Here is a 25569-nt window from a genome sequence, read left to right as displayed (position 1 = left end):
TTTCACTATTATAAAACGGACTTTGATGCCTGTAATACAGCTATGGCTGGAATTTCACTTTGGCTTTAAACCTGTTGTTTAGAATTAACAACACCGGTATACGTTACCATTTCCAGAGTGCAAACAAGTCCCAAGACCAAATATAGCTTCCTTGTCATAAGTGACCCAATTGTATACTCTACAAAGACACGACACACAAAAAGTGCTAAACTTGGGAGATTCGACCCTGATAACTAATTTCAGAATTTATCATGTTGCTGAGATAATGGCACGAATACTCTAATAAGCATAAAAATACATAGACAAAACTTTTTGCGTTGATGCCTTACAAGTTCAGTTGGTTTTGGAACAGAGAGTATGTAATACAGCCAAATTGAAATCAAATCTCTCTGGAAGAGTCCTTCCTTCTCTTTGTGACTTTTGCTTTAACACACGCAGTGAGAGGATTATATTTGGTTCTTTAATAACGACAACAAAATTACCAAAAACAAAAACATCATGGATCTGTACAGTTACATCACAACAGAAAAATCAAGGAGAGCAGTATCATGGCAACAGTGTCTTTTTAGTTATCCTTCTGCAGAACTTTAAGGAACAAAAGAGAGAAAGACCGGGAGACAGAAACAAAGGAAAAGAGAGAGAATTTTCATAAATCCTTTGTGCCCGAGAGACTGCGACTAATCTAATACAAAACCCCGTGGGATGTTTGGCTTCAACAAGCATCTCTGACTATCTGGGAATACATGTGTAAGCAATTTTATACATGACTACTAATACAAGAGCTCTTTGAGGGTAACAAATTCATAAAAAAAAGGATATGAAGTGATTAAAAGCAGAATGCGGTGAAATGAAACATTACTTTGACTAATTTACTCTCTTTTTTGTTCAGCTGGGAGTTCCTAATGTGGTATATACTGTGTGCATATATTTTCAAGTTGCTTATAGACTGAATGTTTTAAGTATGCACCTCAATTTGTTACACCAAGAACGACTCACCCTGGATTAAAATAAATGTTTAGTGAATTAGTTTTTATTTTTCAAGATTTTTTTAATAGCTGTAATTAATATTTATTTCAAATTTATATATATATATTTTTTACATTAAAATAATGTATTACCTTTTTTTACGTTGAATATTTTATCTAATATTTATATTTTATTTCAAAATTATTTTAATTACAAAAAAATATTTTAATAACTTCAGTTATTAAATAACAACAATGGTCTTAGATGGCCATTAGCTGGTCTGAGCTGGTCTAGATAGTTGATAAGCTGGACAACCATCTAGTAGTTTGACCAGGTAAACCATTTGGAGCAAGCTGGTCTAGTAGACCAAACCATTTTGAGCAAGCTGGTTTGGGTTGTTGGTAGTACAGAAACAAACCAGATACTATATTTCAGAAAAACAGCTTGACCACCTTATAATGGTCTGACCTGGTTTTCCAGCAAGGGTATTAAAGGGTTAGTTCACCCAAAAATGAAAATTATCCCATAATTACTCACCCTCAAGCCATCCTAGGTGTATTTGACTTTCTTCTTTCAGGCGAACACAATCGGAGTTATATTAAAAAATATCCTGGCTCTTCCAAGCTTTATAATGGGATTGAATAGAGCCTGAGATTTTCAAGCCCCAAAAAGGGCATCCATCCATCATAAAAGTAATCAATACGGCTCCAGGGGTTAATAAAGGCCTTCTGAAGCGAAGATATGCGTTTGTGTAAGAAAAATATCCATATTTATACCTTTATAAACTATAAATCACTGGCTTCCGGAAGAGTGACCTCTGACCCGACGCATGACGTAGGATGTAGGCGTTGCGTAAGCTTAGGTGAGAGTAAACGCCTCTCAAGGTTCAAACAACAAACTCAAGCTCCTCTGAGATTTCGCTTTAAAAAAATTTGTTCTATCCTCTGCGCTTCCGCATTCGTCAATATGTCATGCGTCGGGTCAGAGGTCACTCTTCCGCTGGAACTAGACTCGCGTACGGCCATTACCGGAAGACAGTGATTATAGATTACAAAGGGATAAATATGGATAATTGTCTTACAAATTTCACTTCAGAAGGCCTTTATTAACCGCTGGAGCCGTATGGATTACTTTTATGATGGATGGATGTGCTTTTTTAGGCATCAAAAACTCAGGCTCTATTCACTCCCATTATAAAGCTTGGAAGAGCCAAGATTTTTTTTAACATAACTCTGCCGTGTTCGGCTGAGAGAATAAAGTCATATACACATAGGATGGCTTGAGGGCGAGTAAATTAAAGGATCATTTTCATTTTTGGGTGAACTATCCCTTTAAAGCATTTACTTGTCATCTATACTGTAATAATCTGAATGAATAACCTAATCTTCCATTATGATCACAAGAGCTGCAAAGAAAATCTACTTATTGTGATGACAGGCCTTGTATTCTTTTCTTCTCAGCAGCAAAGCAACCCTGGTACATGCACACATACAGAGCTACAACATTCATTCGGGAAAACAGTGCAGTCCAATTTATAACCACTTCAGAGACCGTTTGTTCTACTATTGAACAGCTAGTGCAGAAAAGAGCAGCATTTTTCTTAGACAGCTGACAGCGCTCTATTCAGACATCTCACTAGAACATATTCACAACCTGACTTCCTCATTTCTCTCTTCCATTTCTTCTTTCTGCTGATTTCCCCTCTGCTAGCAGAATTCCCTTGGGGAATCCCATCGCAGTGCTGTAATAAGGCTCTTTTTTATAAAGTAGAGCGGGAGACTTGACATTTCTTCATTATAGGAGGTATACTTAAGAACTCGGCTTTTCCAACTCTGGGAAAACGAGTCGGCCGTTTAACGAGCCAGCGGCTGCAGATGTGATGACTGCAGTCTTTGTGCCGGAGCTGTAGGGAATATTACTACGACTCAAGTTTCTGACACCTGAACTTCCAGACTTGAGCTATCTCTTTGAAACTTTACCTGGTGGTTAATGTGTCACACACTTGCACTACTTGGAAGCCCTATTTAACTTCTGTGATAGGGGACAACACAGCACAATAGCTAAAAATCCTTCAATGAAACACTACCTAGAATGATTTACTGATCTTCAAACAACTCCCAGAAGAAACTCAAACTGGGATTTTATGAACATCATGCTCTTTTTAGATGTTTCAAGGGTCTACATGCATGTCACGTCAAGTCACTCTCTACTTCATCAATCTGTGAACTAGGGCTGCACAATCAATCGAAATAAAACAAAAATCACGGCATTAATTGTGCAATTATCAAATTGTGAAGTGGTTTAATTTAATAAATGTATGCGCTGTTTGTTTCAAAGTACAGCACTGTTAAACAAAAAAGCTTGATGGTTTAATGTATGAAAATGAAGAAATCAAGATAAATATTAGTATTGTCATTTTACAAAAGTAGAGTACATTTTTTTTCTTAAATACTAAACGTTACTAAATGTAAAAATAATACCATAATAATATTTCTCATTTTATTTAATATAATAAAATAAATAATAATAAAAGTTAGTATTAAAAATCACTGATATATTAAATCACAACATTTGTGGAAAAAAAAAAAAATATATATATATAATAATAATAATAATAATAATAATAATAATAATAATAATAATAATAATAATAATTATATATATATATATATATATATATATATATATATATATATATATATATATACATATACATATACATACATACATACATACATACATACATACATATATACATATATATATATATATATATATATATATATATATATATATATATATATATATATATATATATATATAGCAGTATATACATGCAAATATTTTTAAAATATATACTATATGCATGTGTGTGTATTGCTTTATACAAAACAATTACACATATATATTATGTAAACACAAACTTTTATTTTGGATGCGATTAATCATTTCACAACCCTAAATTGGATTTCCCCCACCAGCCCCACCATGATCGTCTACATACAAACAAAATTACTTTATTGGCTGATGCAAGCATGCATGAGAACTTGTCTTTAAATGCAACAAGGTCAACTAGCATAGTATTAAAGGAATGTTCCAGATTCAATTGTTGTTTCAATTTAAATTTCCCTAGCTTCTTTGAAAAAAGGCACAATGTGATGCATTTCCCAATGAAACAGGATTATTCAGCAAGAAAAAAAATGTGGGATGAGACGAATCAATTGTCAAAACTGGACATTCTGTACCAGAATGGAGACAGACCGAATACACTGCCTAATTAGCTATTTGGCTATTGGTTGACATTATCCAATGATGTCAGTTGGAAAGGCATGTTTTGATTAAAGATTACAAAGGCAAACTACTTTTCTTTGGAATAATCCGGACAGATGAATCAGCAACAATAAAACCAGAAACATGCAAGGTATGGTGACTTTAAGACATCAGACTTGCTATACTATACACCGAGAACTATTAAAAATGACCATAACATAAAACAAATAAACATTTCAGCGGTCTGTAGAGCCAATCTCACATCTGAGAACTACACCCTTTCAGACCTAAAAACCAATGTCTCTCTGGCCCTTCCTCTTTGTACATAGTGTAGTTTACAACATCCCCGGAGGCACATTTTCCCTCCTCGGTTTCCTAACTGTGGGCCTAATTGATGTGCGAGGAAGAAAACGCACGCCTGCCAGATCAACCACATTCAGGAGTCCCAGCGAGGGGGTCCGGGAGCCAAATGCAAACTTTTATACGCTTATAATATCAGGCAGCCGAGAGATGCCAAACCATGGAATGGATGGAAAACTTTCCCAGCGTTTGGGGATTAAGGATTGATTGCGTGTATGTGTGCATCTGTGCGTATGTGATATGGGGTTTAAACAGTAATTTAAGTTGCTGCTCCATTAGAGGAACATTGCATCATCATGACTGATGTCAACTTCATGTGTTTCGGAGTAAACGTACATTCGTTTTTTTAATCTGCCTCTGATGACTCTCAAATGGGACCAATAAGATCATTTTGGGAAGCTGGTAAAACTTTCTCAGGAAACCCGAGATGACATAATTTATCACACATGCCCACACGCAAACACACAGATTCTAACAGTGTTCGACAACTAAACAACTAAAGTTCTTCAAGTTGTGTAGAGCTTAGAAATAACAAACTTATAAAAAACAAAGTACAAATATAAACTACAATATTACCATAGTTTTTTAGACATGGGAGAATGTTAATATGATGGCTTTTGGACCAGAGTCATTTCTACCAGGTTTCATGCAGTGCCATGTAAATACCATGGTGTATATACACACACACACTACCATTCAAATGTTGTAGTTTTATTTTACTTTTTCAACAAGGATGCATTCAATTGACCAAAAGTGACAGTAATAACATTTATAACGTTTTTATAATCAGCACAGCTGTTTTAAAAATTGATGATAATAATAAGAAATGTTTCTTGAGCAGCAAATCATCATATTAGAAGAATTTTTGAAGGATCATGTGACACTGAAGATGCTGAAAATTCAGCTTTGCCATCACAGGAATACATTCAAATAGAAAACTGCTGTTTTAAATTGTAATAATATTAAACAATATTGCTGTTTTAACTGCATTTCTGATTAAAAAAAAAACAAAAAACTCAAGCCTTGGTGAGCATAAGTGAGTAAAGAGACTTAGAAAAACTTGTACCGACCCCAATCTTAAGCTGTTGTGTATAAAGAAAAATAATGGTATTTCCAGTACCTGGCAATACAATTTAACCATGGTAAAGTCAGTATTGGTTTTGTAAGTATATGTATGGTAATTAATTAAGTTTCATGGCATATAGCGAAGCAGCATTATCACCACCACTGCACCATGGTACTGAGACAGTACTGTACTTCGGGGACACGTCAAGACTTCTTACCCTCACAGATTTTGTCCAGTCTTTGCCGTTTGACCTTGTGTTTGTCAATCAAAGCCATGCCAGTTCTGTTCTCCTCGTCTGCTGTTCACTGAGCTTAGCAACAGGAAACTACAGCCCCCAGAATCCTCCAGTGGGCATTACGCCACCATACACCTGCACAGAAAGACACAGTCAAGATGAAACCAGTGGACAACTGGCAAAATGACATGTCAGACACTAGAGGGAGCCATGATACTATTCAAATTAGAATCAGCTTCAAGCATTCATTTGGCTGGAGAAACAACAAATGAATAACTTAAATATTAAAGCAATATTCTGTAAAGAATTTTGCATTCTTTGCAAGCTTTAAAGACAACATAAAGCTGCATTGATAAATCCTTTAACTTCAATAATGTGAATATTCACAAAATTCACAAACTTTGGACAACGATATTACTAATGGTACTAAAGCATGCAGGGACAAATTTTTATGTATTAATACTACCTTTCAAAAGGTAGTAAAAACTTGTAAAAACTTAAATACTGTGAAATATAATTTAAGAGACGAAGTTCTCTTACGAGAGGTTCTCTCGTATTGCGTAAGTTGCTTACGCTACAGGTAAAGTCATCTTTTCTGAAGATATGAAGCCAAAAAATTATCCTTGATTTTTTATTGATTGTCAACGCAGTGCAGCAGCAAGCAGACCTAGAGCAGGCTATCTAGCGCGCTCATTGGCTGCTCTGCAGCAACTGCAGCAGCCTACCACTGAGCCTGGCGTGACGTCACTAAGCCTGGCGCGCACGCCCTCACGCGTCATCGCCCGCCAGAATGGGAGTGGCTTAGCGTATAAAAGGAAGGGCTCGGAGGCTGCTAACCTGATTTTCATCTCTTCAGCGAAGCTCTTCGCATCGCTGGACTCCGAGAGAAGCCGCCGTCGAAGCAAGCGTTCAAGCAAGCCGATCGTCGCGTTTGTTGCAAAATGCCTCGCATTTCCTTAGACCGCCACGTGATCTGCGCTCTCTGCCTGGGACGAGACCACGCAGCCCACGTAGCCCTCGCCCTGAGCCCGCGAAGTCCTCCTAGCAGCCGCGAGGAGGAAAAGATGGTTGAGTCCCGCAGTGGCCGGATCGCCGTCAAAACATCTAGCTCATCTAGCTCTAATCCCCCGCGGCCACCATCGGTTCCTATTTGGATCTTTCTCTGGTCCTGGAGGCCCTGAAAGCTCATCCCTTTGAACCTCTAAAGACTGTGGATCTGAAATACCTCACGCTCAAAACCGTTTTTCTGATAGCCCTGTCATTAGTCAATCGCGTGGGTGACTTACACGCGTTATCAGTTAACGCCGCGTGTCTCGGGTTCGGACCTAATGACTCTAAAGTCATTCTCAAACCAAGGCATGGTTATGTCCCCAAAGTGATTGGCACTCCTTTCAAAGCGCAGGTCATTTCTCTCTCAGCCTTGCCGGCATCCGGCAGCGAGGTCGATAGTAACCTCCTCTGCCCTGTCAGAGCACTGAGAATCTACATCACGCGCTCCGCCGCTGTCAGGCACTCGGAGCAGCTCTTCGTTTCGTTTGGTGGACTCACCAAGGGTCTCGCCGCCTCGAAACACAGTCTGTCCAGATGGATAGTGGACGCTATTGCGGCAGCTTATGCGTCTAAGGACCTGCAGTGCCCTTTGGGCATCAGGGCTCATTCCACCAGAGGCATGGCCTCGTCGTGGGCTTGGTCCAGCGGGATTTCTATTCATGACATTTGTACGGCGGCAGGCTGGGCCTCCCCCCATTAGTTAGGTTTTACAACCTGGAAGTCCCTTCCCTGCGCCGCTCTGCACCCCCTACTGTGTGCTTATGAACATGTGTTGGCCCACTCTGTTGGCCGCCTGATTCCCATGTATCTGTGTTCCCCGGGCTTCCCCTGGGACTCATGTAGTGGATGCTAGGCGCGCACGGCGTTGACAAGGGGTTCCCGAAGCGTAAGCAACTTACGCAATACGAGAGAACCTCTCGTAAGAGAACGTACTCGGTTACCTAATGTAACCTCGGTTCTCTCTAGAAGAGGGAACGAGTATTGCGTAACCCGCCGTGCTCGCGCCACAAGCTCATTTCGCTTCAGTCGACGAAAACCAGGTTAGCAGCCTCCGAGCCCTTCCTTTTATACGCTAATGGCGCTTTTCCACTGCATGGTACGGCTCGGTTCGGCTCGGTGCGGAACGGTTCGGCTCACTTCGCTTTTCCACCGCGTGGTGCGACTCGACTCGGTACGGTACGGCACGGTTCGGTTCGCTTTAGCTCGGTTGCTTTTCCACTGCAGTTAGTACCGCTTCAAAGTGGGGGCGACTGATTGTTATAGTTGCCGTCTCTACTACCATGACATCATCATATTAAATGCGAATTTTTCATTCGCATTGTTTCCCCATCCACTCCTCGGCAACCAACAAGAGGAACGTCTGCACCTCGTCCACTGACCACGATTCAGCCATTTCTTTTTTTGAAGTTTATACTTTTTTTAAGCAAATACTTTTAAAACAGGCGCTACAGTGTTGGCTGTTGTCTACTGGCTATTTAAATCTAGCGGGTTTTAGTGTCTCGTGTCGTAAAATATACAATGACGCTGGTAGTGATGATTCTGTCTGACCAATCAGTGATCTGCAATGTTTTCACGTCACATTTTTGTATCGGTACGGTACGCTTGGAACCTCAACAGAGGTGGTACCATTTAAAGCGAGCTGAAGCGAGCCGTACCGTACCGTACCATGCAGTGGAAATGTGCCATAAGTGAGCCGTACCGAACCGAGCCGTACTGTACCATGCAGTGAAAAAGCGCCAAAGCGTGCCGTACCGAACCGAGCCATATCGTACCATGCAGTGGAAAAGCACCATAAGCCACTCACATTCTGGCGGCCTATGACGCGTGATGGGCGTGACGTCACGCCAGGCTCAGTGGTAGGCTGCTGCAGTTGCTGCAGAGCAGCCAATGAGCGCGCTAGATAGCCTGCTCTAGGTCTGCTTGCTGCTGCACTGCGTTGACAATCAATAAAAAAATCAAGGATAATTTTTTGGCTTCATATCTCGAGAAAAGATGACTTTACCCGTAGCGTAAGCAACTTACGCAATACTCGTTCCCTCTTCTAGAGAGAACCAAGGTTACATTAGGTAACCGAGTACGTTTTCTATTTGAATATATTGTAAAATGTAATTTATTTATATGATGGCAAAGCTGAATTTTCAGTATCATCACTCCAGTCTTCAGTGTCACATGATCCTTCAGAAATCATTCTAATATGATGATTTGCTGCTCAAGAAACATTTCTTATTATTATCAATGTTGAAAACAGTTGTGCTGCTTTATATTTATGGAAACTTTTTCAGGATTCTTTGATGAATAGACTAAATTAAATCTGTTCATCATACAAAACGTTTGTCTCTCTTCAGAAGACTAAATCGCATGATTCATTTAGATTTATTTTACAATCTCTTTATGAACCATCAGAGTTTTGGGTGAACAGACTTTCAATGAAGGGACAGAAATCTCTCAGACTTCATTAAAAAAAAATCTTCATTTGTGTTCCGAAGATGAACGAAACTCTCATAGATTTGGACTGACATGAGGGTGAGTAACTGAAGACAGAATTTCCATTTTTGGGTGAACTAACTATAAAAAAAAAAAAAACGATAAAAATAGGGTAAAAATAGGGTTTCATTGTTCATCAATTTCATGTTTTATCTAATTCTGACTAGACTCTAAAAACTAGGTGACTGGAGTCTGTAACTTCAGTTCAAACCAGTGCGATTTTACGGTTTTGTTGGCCCTTTGGGGTTTAAAAAAAATGTCTTTTAAATCAGAAAGTGTCAGCGCAGGGCTGCAAGTCTCCCTCAATCAGAGCGGCAGCAGATTCAGAGCTGAGAAAGAGACACAAACAGACTTCCAGTCCCACGCTGAGAGACAAACTCACCGAGACACATCTCGCTTCAGTGATTTAAGAACCGGTGCCCTCTCACTCAACCTGAAACTGATCAGAGCACACGCCACATACACACACACACACACACTCAGCCATCCTACAAAAACATGACTCAATTTCAATCCTGCTGAAGGACAAATATCGACTCTCCAGACAGAAGAGGACCCCGAGAAAGATGTATGATGGATCTTTTCATAAAGGCTCTTTCATAACAGATCGTTCTCAATTAAAGAAAGGCTTCCTGCATTTCACAATCCTCATCTTTTTGAGCGCTACCTCCCGTTCCCGTTATCCCCATCTGTCTTTCAATGATCTCTGTAAATACACAAGCATGACTGTGGCATTCATTGCACTACCTTGGCCTTGGTTGTCTGTGATTTTTTTTCCAAACAAACAGAAATCTAAACGCATTCACACACACACACAATCTGTTCTGTGGATCACATAGGTCAGCAAAGACTCAGTTTTTGCCAGCTGAACGGGTAATCTGAAAGATCTGAACTGGTAGGCAGCAACAATAGTGTGTGCATGAATACGCACACATTTCTTTGTCTTTGGTGTCACGGGAGGAGGTGAAAGGGAAACCATTGATGATAATGTGTTTCTTGAGCAGAAAATCGGCATATTAGAATGATTCCTGAAGGATCATGTGACACTGAAGACTGGAGTAAAGGTGTCAATGGTTAATAAATAATTGTAAGGGCCATTTCATAAGCACAAAAGGATCATTAATCCATATTCTGTTAAAAAATGCTCTATTAATTAAGCAAGGTCATCGTGTCCCCAAGGCAACCGTCACTTCCTGTGACCAGGATTCAGGTCAGAGAGAAGGACGACGCAAACCTGCCATAGAAACACTGAGCAAGACTGTTTGCAGTACAATCCCACACAAAAGCAAACTCTTGACAGCAGCCTATACATTTATGATTAGCAACAGATGAGTATTGAGCAGAAAGACTATTATATGTAATTCTATTTAATTAATTAACCAACAAAAACTCATCTAAAGAGCCGCACAAGTGGTTACAGTTCGAGTTGTAAATCTTGATACGAGAAAACACCTATCAGCGACACAAAGACATCAGCTGTATCCACTTCAAAGTCCTGTATTTCTAAAAGCACTCCTCCACACAAAGCATGAATTACATCTGCTCCATTCACAAACCTGCTGCTTTGATTCAGCTGCACCTGTGCATGTGTGTGTGTGTGTGTGTGTGTGTGTGTGTGTGTGTGTGTGTGTTATGACAGCCGCATTACTCTCTAGTGATTGATGTTTGCGCATTTCGTCCCTCATGTTTATCCTGCACAATAGACACATTTACACTGACCTCACTTCATTTTAATATTCATTGAGCGTTATGCAAACCCGAGCTGTTATGGGAATGTACTAATTAAATGATGTTTTGATACTCCACTCTTTCAGCGTAAAACTCTCTCACTCACTTTTTCATTAGTGTGAATCACACAGAAAACTGCAATGCCAAGGTCATATTTCAAAAACTAAAAATAAAAGACTTTTTTAGCCTATAAAATTGAATAACTTTTTAAGCAATAAAGTTCCATTGCTTTGTGCAATTTTTATTTAAAAAGAAAAGAAAAAGGTTGTATATCCAGATTAATCGATTTGACAGCATTATTATTTATATATACACTGCACGGCCAATTTTTTTTAAATTAATTAATTAATTAATTTCGCTGTTTGGATTTAAAAAGGCAAACGCTTAAGAGTCTATGATTGGATCATTATTGCAGTGATTATTATGTTTCTATCCTGTTATATGTTTGGCAACAGTTCTTCTAACCCTAACTGATGGAGTGTGTAGCTTTTCATTTCTTAACCAACCCTGTAGGAAGACACATCATGGTCATATTCCAGGAGGACAATGTCAAGATTCATCAGGCTCAAACTGTGAAAGAATGAAGAATCATTTTCACACATGTATCGGCTCCTCTGAGTCCAGACCTTAAATTCATTAAAAGTCTTTGGGATGTGCTGGAGGAGACTTTACAGAGTGCTGGACTCTTGCATTCTCAATACAAGATCTTGACCAAAAATGTATGCACCTCTCAATGGAAACATTTATTTCCGTCAACAGGTGCATCAATTTTACAATTGTAATTCTCTATATTTGTTACACTGAATTTTTTTTATACTGAATTTCAATACAATGCAATAAGCAAAATGTGCACAATCCATATGAAAATAATGTGACAAAAAAACATGCTTTAATTTCTTTACGCTATTCTTTCCCCTATTTGATTTTGGAGTGAAAAGCACCTATTTCACCTATTTATTCTTTTACCACGTGAACTAAACATCCTCTCCAAAACGAGCACTGAATTTCAAACTTCCGTGCGACTGCTCTCAAGATGTTTCGTTCTTTAAAGGATCCGGACCACTTTGTTGAGGTGGCATTTTAAATATGCAGATCATTTCCTGCATGCTTATTTGTGGCATTGAATAATTTCAAGCAATCACAAATAGTTTTTTTCCAGAGACCTTTAGAAATGTCAGTGCTCATCAAAGCAGCGGGACTGTCTCACTTCCTGTAACGCACACAAAGAGAAAAGACAGGTTTTAAATCAACTTCAGTAAAGTGTCGAAACACACAAGAAGGTTATCTGAGGAGGAGGTGCTGGAAGTGTTTAGAAGAACAGCGAGAATGCTCCCAATGTGTCACTGTTCAAGCGTGATAAAAGATAAACCACCATGTCTACCGTTTTAAACAAGGTTTTGCAGACCACACTTCAGAGTTTAGAAACGGTGTCATAAACGCTTGACCTCGCTCTCACACTGGTGAGAATCCATATCTCCCAACATATCGCTTTCTGCTTGAGTCATATCTTACTTTCTCCCCCCCCCTCTTGTTTTCTTCTTCCTCTCTTTATCTACTGTTTGAGAGCAAATAGAATTTTTCAGACAAATGTTCAGTTTCTCCTTAGAAAAAAAAACCCATGTCTCCTCTAGATTGTTGTAATGTCTCAAACTGTTCTCATGTTCACAAAGATGCCAAAGTCTACCATCAAAAGTCAGAGATCTCTATATAAACTCAAACATTTCTCACTTAAAGGGGAGCATGGCAACTCTAGCCATTTCTTTGCAGACTTTCACTTTTGTTGTTGCGTGTTTTCTCAACGAGCTCTCGCTACAGCTTAGAGACATTCTATTTCCAACTAACCGGGACGTTAGTTCCCATGTTGCGGGGAAAGTCACCATTCTCACCAGAACAGGTTATTTAACCATCCAAATGATTTCTAAACGGATTTATTAAGTTGAAACAGTTGCCAAGTTCCCCTTTAATTCTTCCAGTCTATGGTAACAACACTCATTTTCCTCAATTATATATTCTTGTCTAACTAAAAAGTTAGCCTTGTGCCTCCTCTGGCGTTTCAGAAGAGATCTCAATGTCTCAAACAGTATTTAGACATGCCAGTCAGACATCCTAATATTCACTCAAAGATTTCTTATCCGTAGGATTCATTATGGTCATTATTTTTACATTTACGTTTGTCGTCGCAGCTTTAAATGAAACAAAAAAGAGTAACATCAACAAAATGTTCCTCTGTATCTCTTATCTCTGGGACAGAAATCTCCTCATGCAATGTCTCGAACACTTGACCACACTCCCATGAATCTGTATCTCTTAACGCATCGCTTTCTTTCTTAGTCATATATCTTGCTTTCTTCCTCTTGGTTTAAGACAGAAACCTCCTCATATAGGTCACAAAACAAAAACCACAATACATTGCAACAAGCAAAAATAAGTGAACCGGCATTTGTAATATAACTTCACAAACAGCATGTGAAAACCTCTGTATTGATCTGTGATAGTCTCAGCTATAATAAGCCAAGCGTTTTCCCCCGACCCCTCTCAGTCTGAGCACAATAAAGGGGCCCCTTGCCTCTCTGACCCCTTCATAACACACTGAACTCAATGACCCTGCTTTGACTCTCACTCCTGGAGTCCTGAACTCTGACAACCTGCAGGAGAGGCTGATCACATCGCCTCCTACAACGCATCAAGATTTCAGATCAGGGAACTCAGGGATTAATACTGAAAAATCATCAACAATTTCAGACACACAGGCCATTTTCCGTGTATCTGAACACTGACTAAAGGGTCACCCTGAGAGGGTGAGGGGTCAAGGCGAGACACCCCAGGTGAATAGGGTAAAAAAAAAAATGAATAAATATCACCATACTTCACCAGTTGATTGATTACATTAATAATAGCACACATTTTTTGTATTACAAGTTTTGAAAATTGTGTGTTTATATACAAATGAGGTGTTGTCTAATTAAATATGCACTAATTTGCATACATTTCTAGAACAAAAATCTGAACATTGGATGAAGTCAGGTTTATGATATATTAGAGCCCAAGGTTTTTACAAAGGGGATTTTGGATATCTCTATTTATCACTCTCATTAAGTTCAAAATAATTTAATTTTCGCCATTTTTTTTAGGAATAAAATGTATAAAATCAGGAAAATTATATATGAACAAACCTTTTTGTCAAAACCTTCATAATATAGATAGGAATAAAACTATAAAGTCTGGTGTATACAAGTGCTATAGTGAAGTGGAGATTCCTGGCTCAATGTAGGAGGAAAAACTCATTTTGAGAAAACGGCCTTTAAAGGACAATTCCGGTGAAAAATTAACCTGGGGTAATTAACTTCACGTGTATGTTTATTTTCAAAATTTAGGAATTTATGTGTTCCCCAGTTTGTACATGGGCTACCAGCAGCTGTGAGATGTCAGTGTTAATTTTATATTATAAAATACACTAGGAACTAATGGACTTTTCTTAGCTTTTAAGTAAAATAAAGCAGTATTGCAATAAATCGTTTTTATTTTTTTCTCCTTAAATCAATGTATGGTTTTATGTGAATGATAAAGCAAGACTATTTTCACATAATGTTTAAGAAAAAACTCTAGTCGAGGACATCCATTAGTCAAAAGTCTTACTGACACATATTTACTATGTGTTTTATGGCCTTATTTCAGAATTTATTTTTTTTTCAATAACCATGCATAAACATTATTCTCTCAAAAATGAAAACATGTACATACACGTGGCTCACATATTATTGTAGCCCTGTTTGTGCTATATAGAGTGAATTTACACCTTTGCCATTAATATGTTTATAAGCAACAGAAAAAAGCACAAATGTCAGGGCATGTCAGAACATCTCAAGGGCCCCAAAAAAAGCCCAGACCCCAGAGGGTTAACCTCTTACTGTTCCTATTATAAAAAAACACTCTTATGTGTCAAGCCATCAGAACCGAACCGAACCGAAAACCGTGGTTAAAAAACCGAGGTATGTTTTGAACCGTGGGCTAACTGTATTGTTGCATCCCTAATATAAATATATATATATATATATATACACTGTTATACTTTCACTATGCGCGTGCTGTCAGAGAGATGGTTTCTGAGCGCAGTCTGAGAGACGCACACATAAAGCCGCAGCTCATAGAGCAAGTGAGAACTGATCTGAGTTCTTTTTGCCGCCTATACTTGGGCTTGAACAGTTAAATTCACACACTTGTGCGTCAAAATGCCCATCTTTGCAAGTATCCTCATAAACACAGTCAATAACGTCTTCAGTGAATGTAAACAGTTGAGAAAGGAAACGCATATGTATTAAAGGTTATATAAGATTTGGTCATATCGCCTACCCCTACGTCAACATAAAAATTTTTTTAATTCATGTGCCCAACTTCCCCTCTCTCTTGCAGCGTCATCTCTTCTCTTCCCTGATGATGTGTTTATTGGCAAGAGGGCGGGACAACCTGTCACTCACATTAGATCCACCAATAGCAACCCGCAGCCATCCAATCAATTCCTGATGGACAAAATCAAGTCCCGTCCTACATTTTTTCTTGTTCGATAATCCATTTCACTCGGATATACTTCACAATAGGGAAGAAAAGACTATAGCAACTTCTGTTGCAAACTTTCAATTAAAAAAGGCAAGCCAGGATAATGAAATAATAACAAACCCCTCTTATGGAAGTGAAATGGCCAAAAATCTCAAATTTCACAAAAAATCAAAAAATGATCAGTGCATAAAAAAAAACCAATGTTTTTGCCTATAGTTTCTTGCCTTGAAAGTTGAACTACTTTTAACTTGAGCGTTGAGTTTTTAGAACAGAGTATAATGCATGAGACGCTGCAAAAGACAAGAGATGTGATGAAGAGATGAAGGAATCATCTGTCTAGTGAATGTTTAAAAACATAATGGAAGTGCAATGCAGTTGTAAGTGTGTTCTGTGTCAGCAACACCCAAGTCTGCATATAGAATAAATAAATGTAAATATAATGTACATATTACATTGAAATCTCAAAAGCAAGTTGTACACAACTAAATTTAAGTAATAACGACATTAAAAAGATGTTGTTCACACACTAAAAATGAACACAACTAGTTGAAGAATGATCTCTTTTCTAAAGTTTAGAGCTTAAATTTTCAGCGTGTAGAAATCTATTCTTGACTGATTGCAAATCTGAAGACCAGGCATCAAAACACTGCAATGGAGATTTAGACAATGTGCGCAATGTCACAACAGATATAGATCTGCCACCATACTATCTTTATCAATATCCCTATGGTATGCATTATGTTCTAATCATGAAATATTTTTTTCAAATAAGTTTTTATTACCATGAAATAGCTTCAATCATACAAATCAAAAAATATATATTTTTGGGGGGCTGTACCACAATGGAAAATGGTCAAAAAAGTAGTTTTTCTATAAAATTATGATTTTCTTTTCTATTTAATTGCACATTTCTTTTAGAAATTGATAGATTTATATACTTTTAACTCATGAAAATCAAAAATAAGTAGATCCCTATAATTTAATACCTTTCATTCCCAATCTTTTGCAAATTTTTTTTTTTTTTTTTTTGCTAACATGGCTAATCACAACATGGCTAAAAATTTGGCTAACTCATCCTCACTCTCATCACATGGAAGAGCTAACTCTGCACTTTTCCTATTGCCCTTTCTGTAAAATATTGCTGTATTCATCTTCTGAAAAGAAGAAATCAATTTGTTGTTTATTCACAAATACAACTATACTACAATAAACACTTCAAATAAATAAATAATTGCAATCATAAAAATAAATTAAAATACATTACTACAATTCCACTGTGGTACAGCGTTGCCATATGGCAACATACCTATTTTTCCATATGGTATAGCGTTGCCATCTGGAAAAATGTATATTTTCTCAATTAAACTCAAAACTACGTTAGGCAAAGTTGATTTGTGAATAAAAATAAAAATATCTAATTTACATATCAAAGATGTTGCAAAAAAAATCCCCCTTGGGAAGAGATGTTTAGAAATGAGGTTAAGAGAGCAATTTCTGGAGCATTTCAACAGGTGACAGTTGGAAAGAGAGGGACATTCAAATGTCATGTGACTTAAAAGCAGCACATCATTGGCTACATTAAGGCCTGCCCTTTTAATTCCCAGAGTGCAATATATTGTATTTTTTTCTGAATAACAAGGCAATGAGTAGAAATGAATTGTTGCCATATGGTACTTTAATACCATAAAGGGATATTGGCCAAAATGTCTTTACATGTGTTCATCACAAACAGAATTATCATAATCAATGAACTAAAACCACCCTTATTAAATTTGACCTCATTTTATTTTGCGAGGGTAAATCTAACTCTGCAGGGGTAGATTTGAATTTAACACCAGGAATTACCCCCCTCGCCAAGCACATGGATGGTCTCATGTCTGTATGAGAGAAAACAGGAAGCAAAGCCTGTAGCATTTCCTCTACAACTGACTCTGGCAGGAGAAAGAGTGTGAGCTCATTTATGGCTGGGCAACAACAAAAAAACAGAAGAGGTTCACTGACACTAGCAGCAACAACACAGAAAACGGAACCAACTAAACCTTTACCTGCAATCATACATTATTCCGTTACTCTTTTCCACACCTCTTCATAAATTTGCTCTTTAATAGAAAAGAGGGGAATCTAATGAAGTAAAGTGAATTGAATGAATCTTTTCTTTTAGACATTTTGGAGCCTGAATCTCATCCCACTCTGATTGACAGCCAGACACGTCCCTGAGACTCTCACACGAGCGGCGAGAGAAATAAAAGGTTGAATTTTGCGGCTCTAGGCTGATGCCATGTTCCAATTTCATAGCAATTACCTTCCTATCAGGCGCCGTCAGACATCCTCTCAGTCTTCCTAACTCCTACTGTTGAGAAATCACCGGAATGCTACACTAGCATATATGCAGAAGAGGCCATAATAGTGTGTGTTAAACAAGGTATTAAAAATTCATTAATATTCATCTTCTCTGCGTACCGCTCAAGTGAACGTCTGTGTTTGAGATTCAAGCTACACTCAAACAAACACATTTCACTTCTGTGCTCCGCTCATGGAAGAATGTCAACATTCCCAGGCTCAACACAACTGTAAAAGCTTCATTGCCTCTGGGAATGAACGCATGCTCACATGTAAAAGACTAAAATGAAAGGCAGGAAAACACACAGCTCACTCAGCATCAAGCAATGCAGTACATCTAAGGCAATGAATGCAGCTCATATGAAAAATATGAATAAAACATGATTCAATTACGGTATGGTCTACCTGAAATGTGTAAAATACACCACCATTCACAAGTTTTAAAAAATAAATTAATTAATATGCGTTACAGCAAGGATGCATTACACTGATCAAAAGTGACAGTAAAGACTTTTAAATTGTTACAAAAAAGTACATTTCAAATAAATTGTTATTTTGAAGTTTGAACTTTCTATTAATCAAAGAATCCTAAAAATTTCTACAAATTATACACTGTTTTTAACAATGATAATAATCAGAAATGTTTCCTGAGTATCAAATCAGCATATTAATGATTTCTGAAGGATCATGTGACACTGAAGACAAAATTCCAAATTTAGCTTTGGAATAAATTATATTAAACAAGTAAATACAAACAGAAAAGAGTTATTTGAATATTTCATAATATTGCTGTTTTTACTGAATTTTTGATTACATAAATGCAGCCTTGTTGAGTAGAAGAGATTTTAAACATTAAAAACTTTTACTGACCACAATCTTTTGAACATGGTAATAAATTAATTCAAAGCGAACAAAAAATATTGTATGAATTTGTGTGTGCTGAATTTAACATTACATCACATGCTTTTTTCTTAAAAGGTCATGTATGACTCAGATTCATAGCATGAAACAGGCCTAATTGTTGTATGACACCTACAATAATTGTGAAATATTTGGTGTGACATAAAAGTCTACTGTTGTCAAACATATCCATCGCATAACTTTTTTCATAAGGGGTGTTTCGATGAATTTACAAAATTATTTGAAGCCTCTAAAGGTCAAAGTTTAATGATGTTTACTAATCACGTATCTTTTATTACCTTATATATTAATATCCATATGGACATTTATTTGACACACTTATCTCAGACTGATGACTGATAACAGAAAACTTTGGTGTAACACTGAAACATGCATTTACACGACCTGAGCAGAATAAATAGGCATTTTCTACTTTTTACAAGTGGGAATTCACAACCCATATTCCTGTGCATAGTTAGGACAGCAAAATAAATAGGCTTATCAAGGAAAGAGAAAATCATTTCCAAAGTTTCCATATCTTTTGTTGTTGATGTCAGAGGTTAGGCATCCAATCTAACTCTATAGTGTTTTGGGGCGAATTCATCAGCTAGTCAAATTAGATGCCATGACATGCAACCAAGTTTGATTTTTAGGACATTTCTGCACAATAAACACTTTTGATCCACTTGATATCCAATATAAAACCACTTGAGAAGCACTGATCCGAAGTACAAATGAACTGAAGAACAGGATGCCATAAATATTAAAGAAGCCCTTTGCATTTTCCTGTCTGACTCTAATAAATGTCTTCCTGCTACATATGCTGCCATGTACACTATGATTCAGTGTGTGATGTGTGAGCGCTCCGGGGCGAGAGACGGAGAGAGACAGAGAGAGAGAGGGAGAATTCTCAGCGGGGAATGTAATGGACGTGTCAGAAATCAAGGTCTCTAGTCATCAAACCGAAACATGTAACCTACTGAGAATACACGAGTAACACTATGGATTATTTACACTTACATTGCATTGTATTAACCAGCAAGGATTAAGCTTGGAAAAGTCTTTCGGGCCCCGAAGTCTTCTTGAAAGGGCCCTTGACAAAGCCCTTAGAAACAGCAGATGTCCTGGTAGTGAACATCTGTACACACCCCCTCTCCTCCAACACAGACAAAGGGGCATCTCCCTAAACACACACACACACACACTACCTACACTTCTTAAGATCTTGTTTTAATTCTGTGATATTAAAAAGGGGATAATCAAAAAACACCACAAATGTTTATGCAATAAGTTGAGTGACAAGACTAAACTTTTAAACTACATCAAAATAGTGGTTGACTTTGCCAAAACCATATTTAGGGGAGCCTTGTCACACAGTTACCAACTGAATACATAAATATTACCTTCAATGTTGTCTCCAGGTGTATATTTCCTCATATATTGCCCTTGAAAGACATTCAACATTAAGAAAATATGCTAAGATAGCACGCATCAACAGTTTTAATAAAGCCATTTTATACATGGTCAACATTGTTTTCATTTGATCTAACGAATACAATGTAACCAAATCCCGAAGAAACAGCTGATACAATGTAGCCAGAGATCAAAAACCGAAATATAACCAACCAAAGACGTTCCATTTGCAACTATTCCGGTCGCTGAGTGGCTCAAGATGTCCTCGGATATTAGAAACACAGAGAGAAAAGCCCACCCATCCCCTCCATGTCGCAGGCGAATAAACACACACATGGACGGACACACCGCGCAACAACACCAGCCGCGGCTCCTTAAACCAACAACCGGCGAGTGCATCTTATATCTTACCTGGATAAACGCATATATATATGTGTGTGTGTGTGTGTGTGTGTGTGTGTGTGTGTGTGTGTGTGTGTGTGTATGAAGATATCGTGTTCATATATCCAATAAGAATCAATCCGCTGCTCAAATGCACGTAAGCGTTCATGATTAATGACTCACCTTTAAAATGCTACAAAACTTAATCCAGCGTGTCCCAAAACTGAATATCTGATAATGATGCTTGGCTTTAGGTGATTGAAATAACTTACAGATGTGGCTCAGTTTGGCTAAGAGCGACAGAAGGTGGTTTACTGGGTTTAAAAAAAAAAAGAGGAGGTGATTCGGAGACTATGGTGCACTACGTTTCATCTTTTCCCCAGTTGCAAGGATTGAGATGTCTCTGTTTTCCTTTTCTTTTTTTTCTCGATCTTTTTTGAAAGAGGCGGGGCATTGGAGTGAGCCGGCCAATAGCGTGGCGGTTGGCGCGAGGGCCACGCCCACATCGAGTGCGTTTGCACTGGTCAGTTTGACCACAGAGGGCCTGCAGAGTCAGACCACTAGCCTTGATTGCTATCTCGGTAGTCAAAATTCTCTCGTTTTGACCTTTGGTATTGATTTTCAGATTTTTGTTACTTATGACAGCAATGTTTGTCATGCTTTTCTGTCAAATAGGCCGAACGTTGCTTGAATTTATTTTGAATTGAATTTGAAAAATTGGGTTGTTAATGACTTTAAATCAACCTTATTTAACAAAATCATGTGATAATATGTGAAAGTAGAGTATAATATTGTATTATAATATGTATTTATAGTACATCTGAGCAATATTTGTTAGTCTTCATTTTTGTTAGTCAGCACTCAAGCTGATTAGTGACTGAGAAATAGTGCAAAATATGAAATATTTGCATTTTGTTTAAACTTTTTTTGTTTTACATTTTTAAAAGTGTTAATGTGCATCTCATAAATGACAGTGATGTCCTCAAGAGGTAAGTCAGTGGTTCTTCCCATCACTCAGTTGGAGGTATGAATATGTCAAAATCAGAGTAGTTTATTTTACAAGACAGCGACCTTGACATCATTTTTAGTAGCCGATAAACACAAACACTTTCACAAATTGACAATAAATTCTGACAATAAATCAGTGTGTGTTTCTACATATACTCTACTCTAGTGCACATGTTAATATTGTAATTCAAAAATATTTAGGGCCAAAAAAATGCGGCATGAATGGGGGGAGGGGGGGGGGTATGCAAAGCTGGATACTAATGCATATGTTTTATCCATAGACTCTCTCTATTCTCTAAAAACTCATCATGAATTTCCCCCAGTTTAGCACTTTTGCATTCTGCCTCTCTGAGCTCAAAATGCTAATTCAGAATCATTTTACTCTTAAGGTTTGTCTTTGCTTTAAAGTAGCTGCATGTATACATACTAATATGCCCCTCAAGAACTATGACACTTTCACAAAAACGTAGCTAATTAATTCACAACAATTGCGCTCATGTCTGCTGGGAATGATGTAGGTTTGATATGGTTTGTTTTTTGCTCAACAGCCATATAAATCAAATTAGCAGATTATTTGATTAGTTAACATAAATGGAGACTTTCCTTAAAGGAATAGTTAATCCAAAAATGACAATTATCCAAATATATATTATATATACACATATATATATACACACATATATATATATAATTGTTTTTTTGTTTTTTGTTTTTTACAAAAACACATTGCTTTGCTTCAGAAGGCCTTTATTAATACCATGGAGCCGAATGGATTACTTTTATGATGGATGGATGCACTTTTTTGGGCTTCAAAATCTCAGGCTCTATTCACTCCTACACTGAAAAAAATGATAGTTAAATTTACTAAAAACATTTATTGTAAGTGGTTGCATAAAATTTATTTTAGCTACATTCAAACAAATGCATTAAGTTGAACTTAATAAATTTTAGTTCAACTTAATGCATTTGTTTAAATGTAGCTAAAATCAATTGTGTGCAACCACTCACAATAATTTTTTTTTAGTAAATTAAACGAATCATTTTTTTCAGTGTATTATAAAGCTTGAAAGAGCCAGGATATTTGTTTGATATAACTCAGATTGTGTTCGGCTGAAAGAATAAAGTATACACCTAGGATGGCTTGAGGGCGATTCAATTACAGGATAATTAAAATAACAATTTTTGGGTGAACTAACCCTTTAAAGTGGATATATGAATGTAGTTTATTAAATGCATCAAAATAACTCAATGTGCTTTAGTTACATTAAAAACTTGTCTATAGAGATTCATATAAATGCTCTTTTCTGGCATCTGTGGTCCAACGAAGGACCTTTAACATTCATGGAACCTTTCCAACACACAAAATGTTCTTTATAGTAAAAAAAAAAGGATGTTTATTTTAGATATTTATTTCCAAACTTTTTTTATTGGCATTTTGTCAGGACAACATAACTTATTGTGGTAACACTTTAGTTTACGGTCCAATTCTCACTATTAACTAATAGCATGCATATTATTATGATATTGTCTGTTGGAGATTATTGAGGCAAAAGTCATAGTTAATAGCTAGTTAATAGTGAGAATTTGACCCTAATCAAAAATGTTACACTTATTGCTTAAACTAAAATGATCAATGAACAAAAAATGTGAGAGATGACAGAGAAACAAGTGCGCAACCATCTTTAAATTTCCATTTTTTGCTGTAGCTCTGTATATTTCTATGGCATAACTCTCGAAGAATAATTAGCTGTTGAAGTTTAATTACTTATTGTAGAGTTACCGAAAGTTAAAATGAACATTGTAATGTTTTAAGTGGATGTCATGACATATGCCAGTACAACGGGAAGATTCAATCATAAATCTGTAAGATCTTACCTTCATGCAGTGGAAATACAAACTGAAAAGGGGCGGGGCTACACAAAGCCTATAAACACAAAGCCCAAAACCCTCACAAGCCTAAAATGAAACCACATCATCACATGTGAAATGTGCTAAAACTTCATTTTTTTCATTTGTTTCAGTGGCACAATAACATTTTCCAGAGGCTGAGTCCACTGCTGTTTTCATTCCTCATTTCACTATAGTGATGACTCAGTGATTGTAAAATGCGAGACACACTTGAGTGAACCGGTGCAGCACAGAGTACTGACTTTTATCACAGAACACTGAGGTTTTTTTTGTGTGTTATAACATCCTCTCAGACTGATCTATTCACAATGATGCACTGTACGCCTCTATGGATGTGAGCAATCTTTTAACAATGACTTATTCTAATGCAGCAGCCCTCTCCACCTCATTTGAATGAATATTTCATCACTAAGAAGGTTTATTCTGGTGTGTGCCGGGTCTCCTGCAGCCATTTCTCAAGGTTAGACAGAGTTATCACATGGCCGAGCTGAAAAACATCGATGTGCGGCTGAGAGGCGACAGTGAGTGATATCTCACAATAACAGTGTCAAGGAAAAGATGCTGTCGACTAGGAGAAAACATTACCGGATTATGCCATATGAATAATAATGAATGGAAATCAAAAGTACGCTCTCAGAAAAAAAAAATGCAACAAAAGCTGTCAGAGACGGTACCTTTTAAAAAGGTTCTAATATGTACACTGTAAAAAAAAATCATGATTTATCACAACTTTTTATCTTTTGTAAAATCAACTTTAGATAATTAATGTGGTGCAGAAAACATCATATATTGAGTTTCTATGTATTAAACCAATCTCCTTCATTGTATTAACTCAAAAAAGAATGTTGTCAATGAACTCAAAATTTTAACAACCAGGTAACTTAATGTCCCCCTGTGGTGAAAATCAAGGTTTTAATATTGTTAATATGTCTATGTTGTGTTTTTAATATGCTTTAAGACAAATCATGTGTAAATTCACAAGTCAACCCCATTGCTGTGTATTTTCTCCTTAAAACTGCAGTGAACCGTCTCAAAAATGCGGTTTGAAATCGTCAATGTTTCTGACGTCACAAACTACCTTGTAAACAATCACGGTGTGATCGTCAACAAGCAGATCTCCGAGCTGGTGTGCGTGAGTGGGGGCGGGGCTAATTTGCATATTCATAAAACCGCGAGTACTAAATGAGGCAAAGGTGTAGAGTTACATTCAAGCTATTTTAAGGTATGAAGACATTTTTTTTTTCAAGAAAAAATCGCTTAAATATGTCATTTTGGTGATCAAAGATGAGTTTGAAGGGATAAAATGATTGACTACAGGGGGACTTTTTTTAACAGTGTACCATTTAGGAACCAATATGTACCTCTGCACTCTATAGGTACAAAGGTGTAGCCTATACATTTTGAAAGGGTACCACCCCAGTGATTTTCTTTTTTTTCTGATAGTGTACAGAAGATCACACGCATATTCGGACTGAATTAATTTCTGCATTACATAGAAGCATTTGTTTACACTTGTCTGGGGAAAAAAAGGCTAATAAGAGTGTTAAGATGCACTAATTATTTCATCAGAGAGAACGGTATGGGCCACGTTATTTGTCTTGACCTCTCGTGTAAAACATGCCAGACTGTTTCATTAATTCATTACCTGGCAAAATTAATTATAATGAGGCCAGTGAAATGAAGTGATTAGGTTGGAATGCCCTTAAGTTAAGGCTCTTATTCAGAAATGATTTATGCTGATTAATCTACTCTATTAACTCATAATGCATTCTAATGTACCTTGACATCTGACTATCCTTTCATAAATCTTTGAGTTAAAACATTAGTTCCCATGGTAACCTAAAAGGTTTGTTTAAGTGGAAATGTAACCATATTGAAAACTTTAATGTTTCCTATTTTTAAACTT

The 25569-nt window shown here is 37.1% G+C and overlaps 2 protein-coding genes across 11 annotated transcripts in view; one reads left to right on the top strand and one right to left on the bottom strand.

Moving 5' to 3' along the window:
- ctbp2a (C-terminal binding protein 2a) overlaps positions 1–21175 on the bottom strand; it is a gene marked incomplete at its 5' end in the record, with an annotated part of 53720 nt that extends 32545 nt beyond the window's left edge. For 4 of the 10 annotated variants that reach the window (XR_014032164.1, XM_081393806.1, XM_081393798.1 and 1 more), the window contains 2 exons: positions 5880–6032; positions 20931–21128. Coding sequence is in view for 9 of the 10 variants with exons in the window: in XM_081393806.1 (XP_081249932.1) it covers positions 5880–5937 (58 nt within the window). Of the gene's footprint in view, positions 1–5879; positions 6033–20777; positions 20874–20930 lie in introns of those variants that run through there. The other 6 variants (XM_081393807.1, XM_081393809.1, XM_081393811.1 and 3 more) reach the window with 3 other exon arrangements.
- edrf1 (erythroid differentiation regulatory factor 1) overlaps positions 20676–25569 on the top strand; it is a 28021-nt gene continuing 23127 nt past the window's right edge. The window contains exon 1 of the mRNA XM_081393794.1: positions 20676–20755. The gene's annotated coding sequence lies outside the window, so the exon portion shown is untranslated. The remainder of the gene's footprint in view (positions 20756–25569) is intronic.

The sequence above is a fragment of the Scardinius erythrophthalmus genome (assembly GCF_964197995.2).
Source record: "Scardinius erythrophthalmus genome assembly, chromosome: 19".
Taxonomy (NCBI): Eukaryota; Metazoa; Chordata; class Actinopteri; order Cypriniformes; family Leuciscidae; genus Scardinius; species Scardinius erythrophthalmus.
This window is presented reverse-complemented; position numbering and strand designations above follow the sequence as displayed.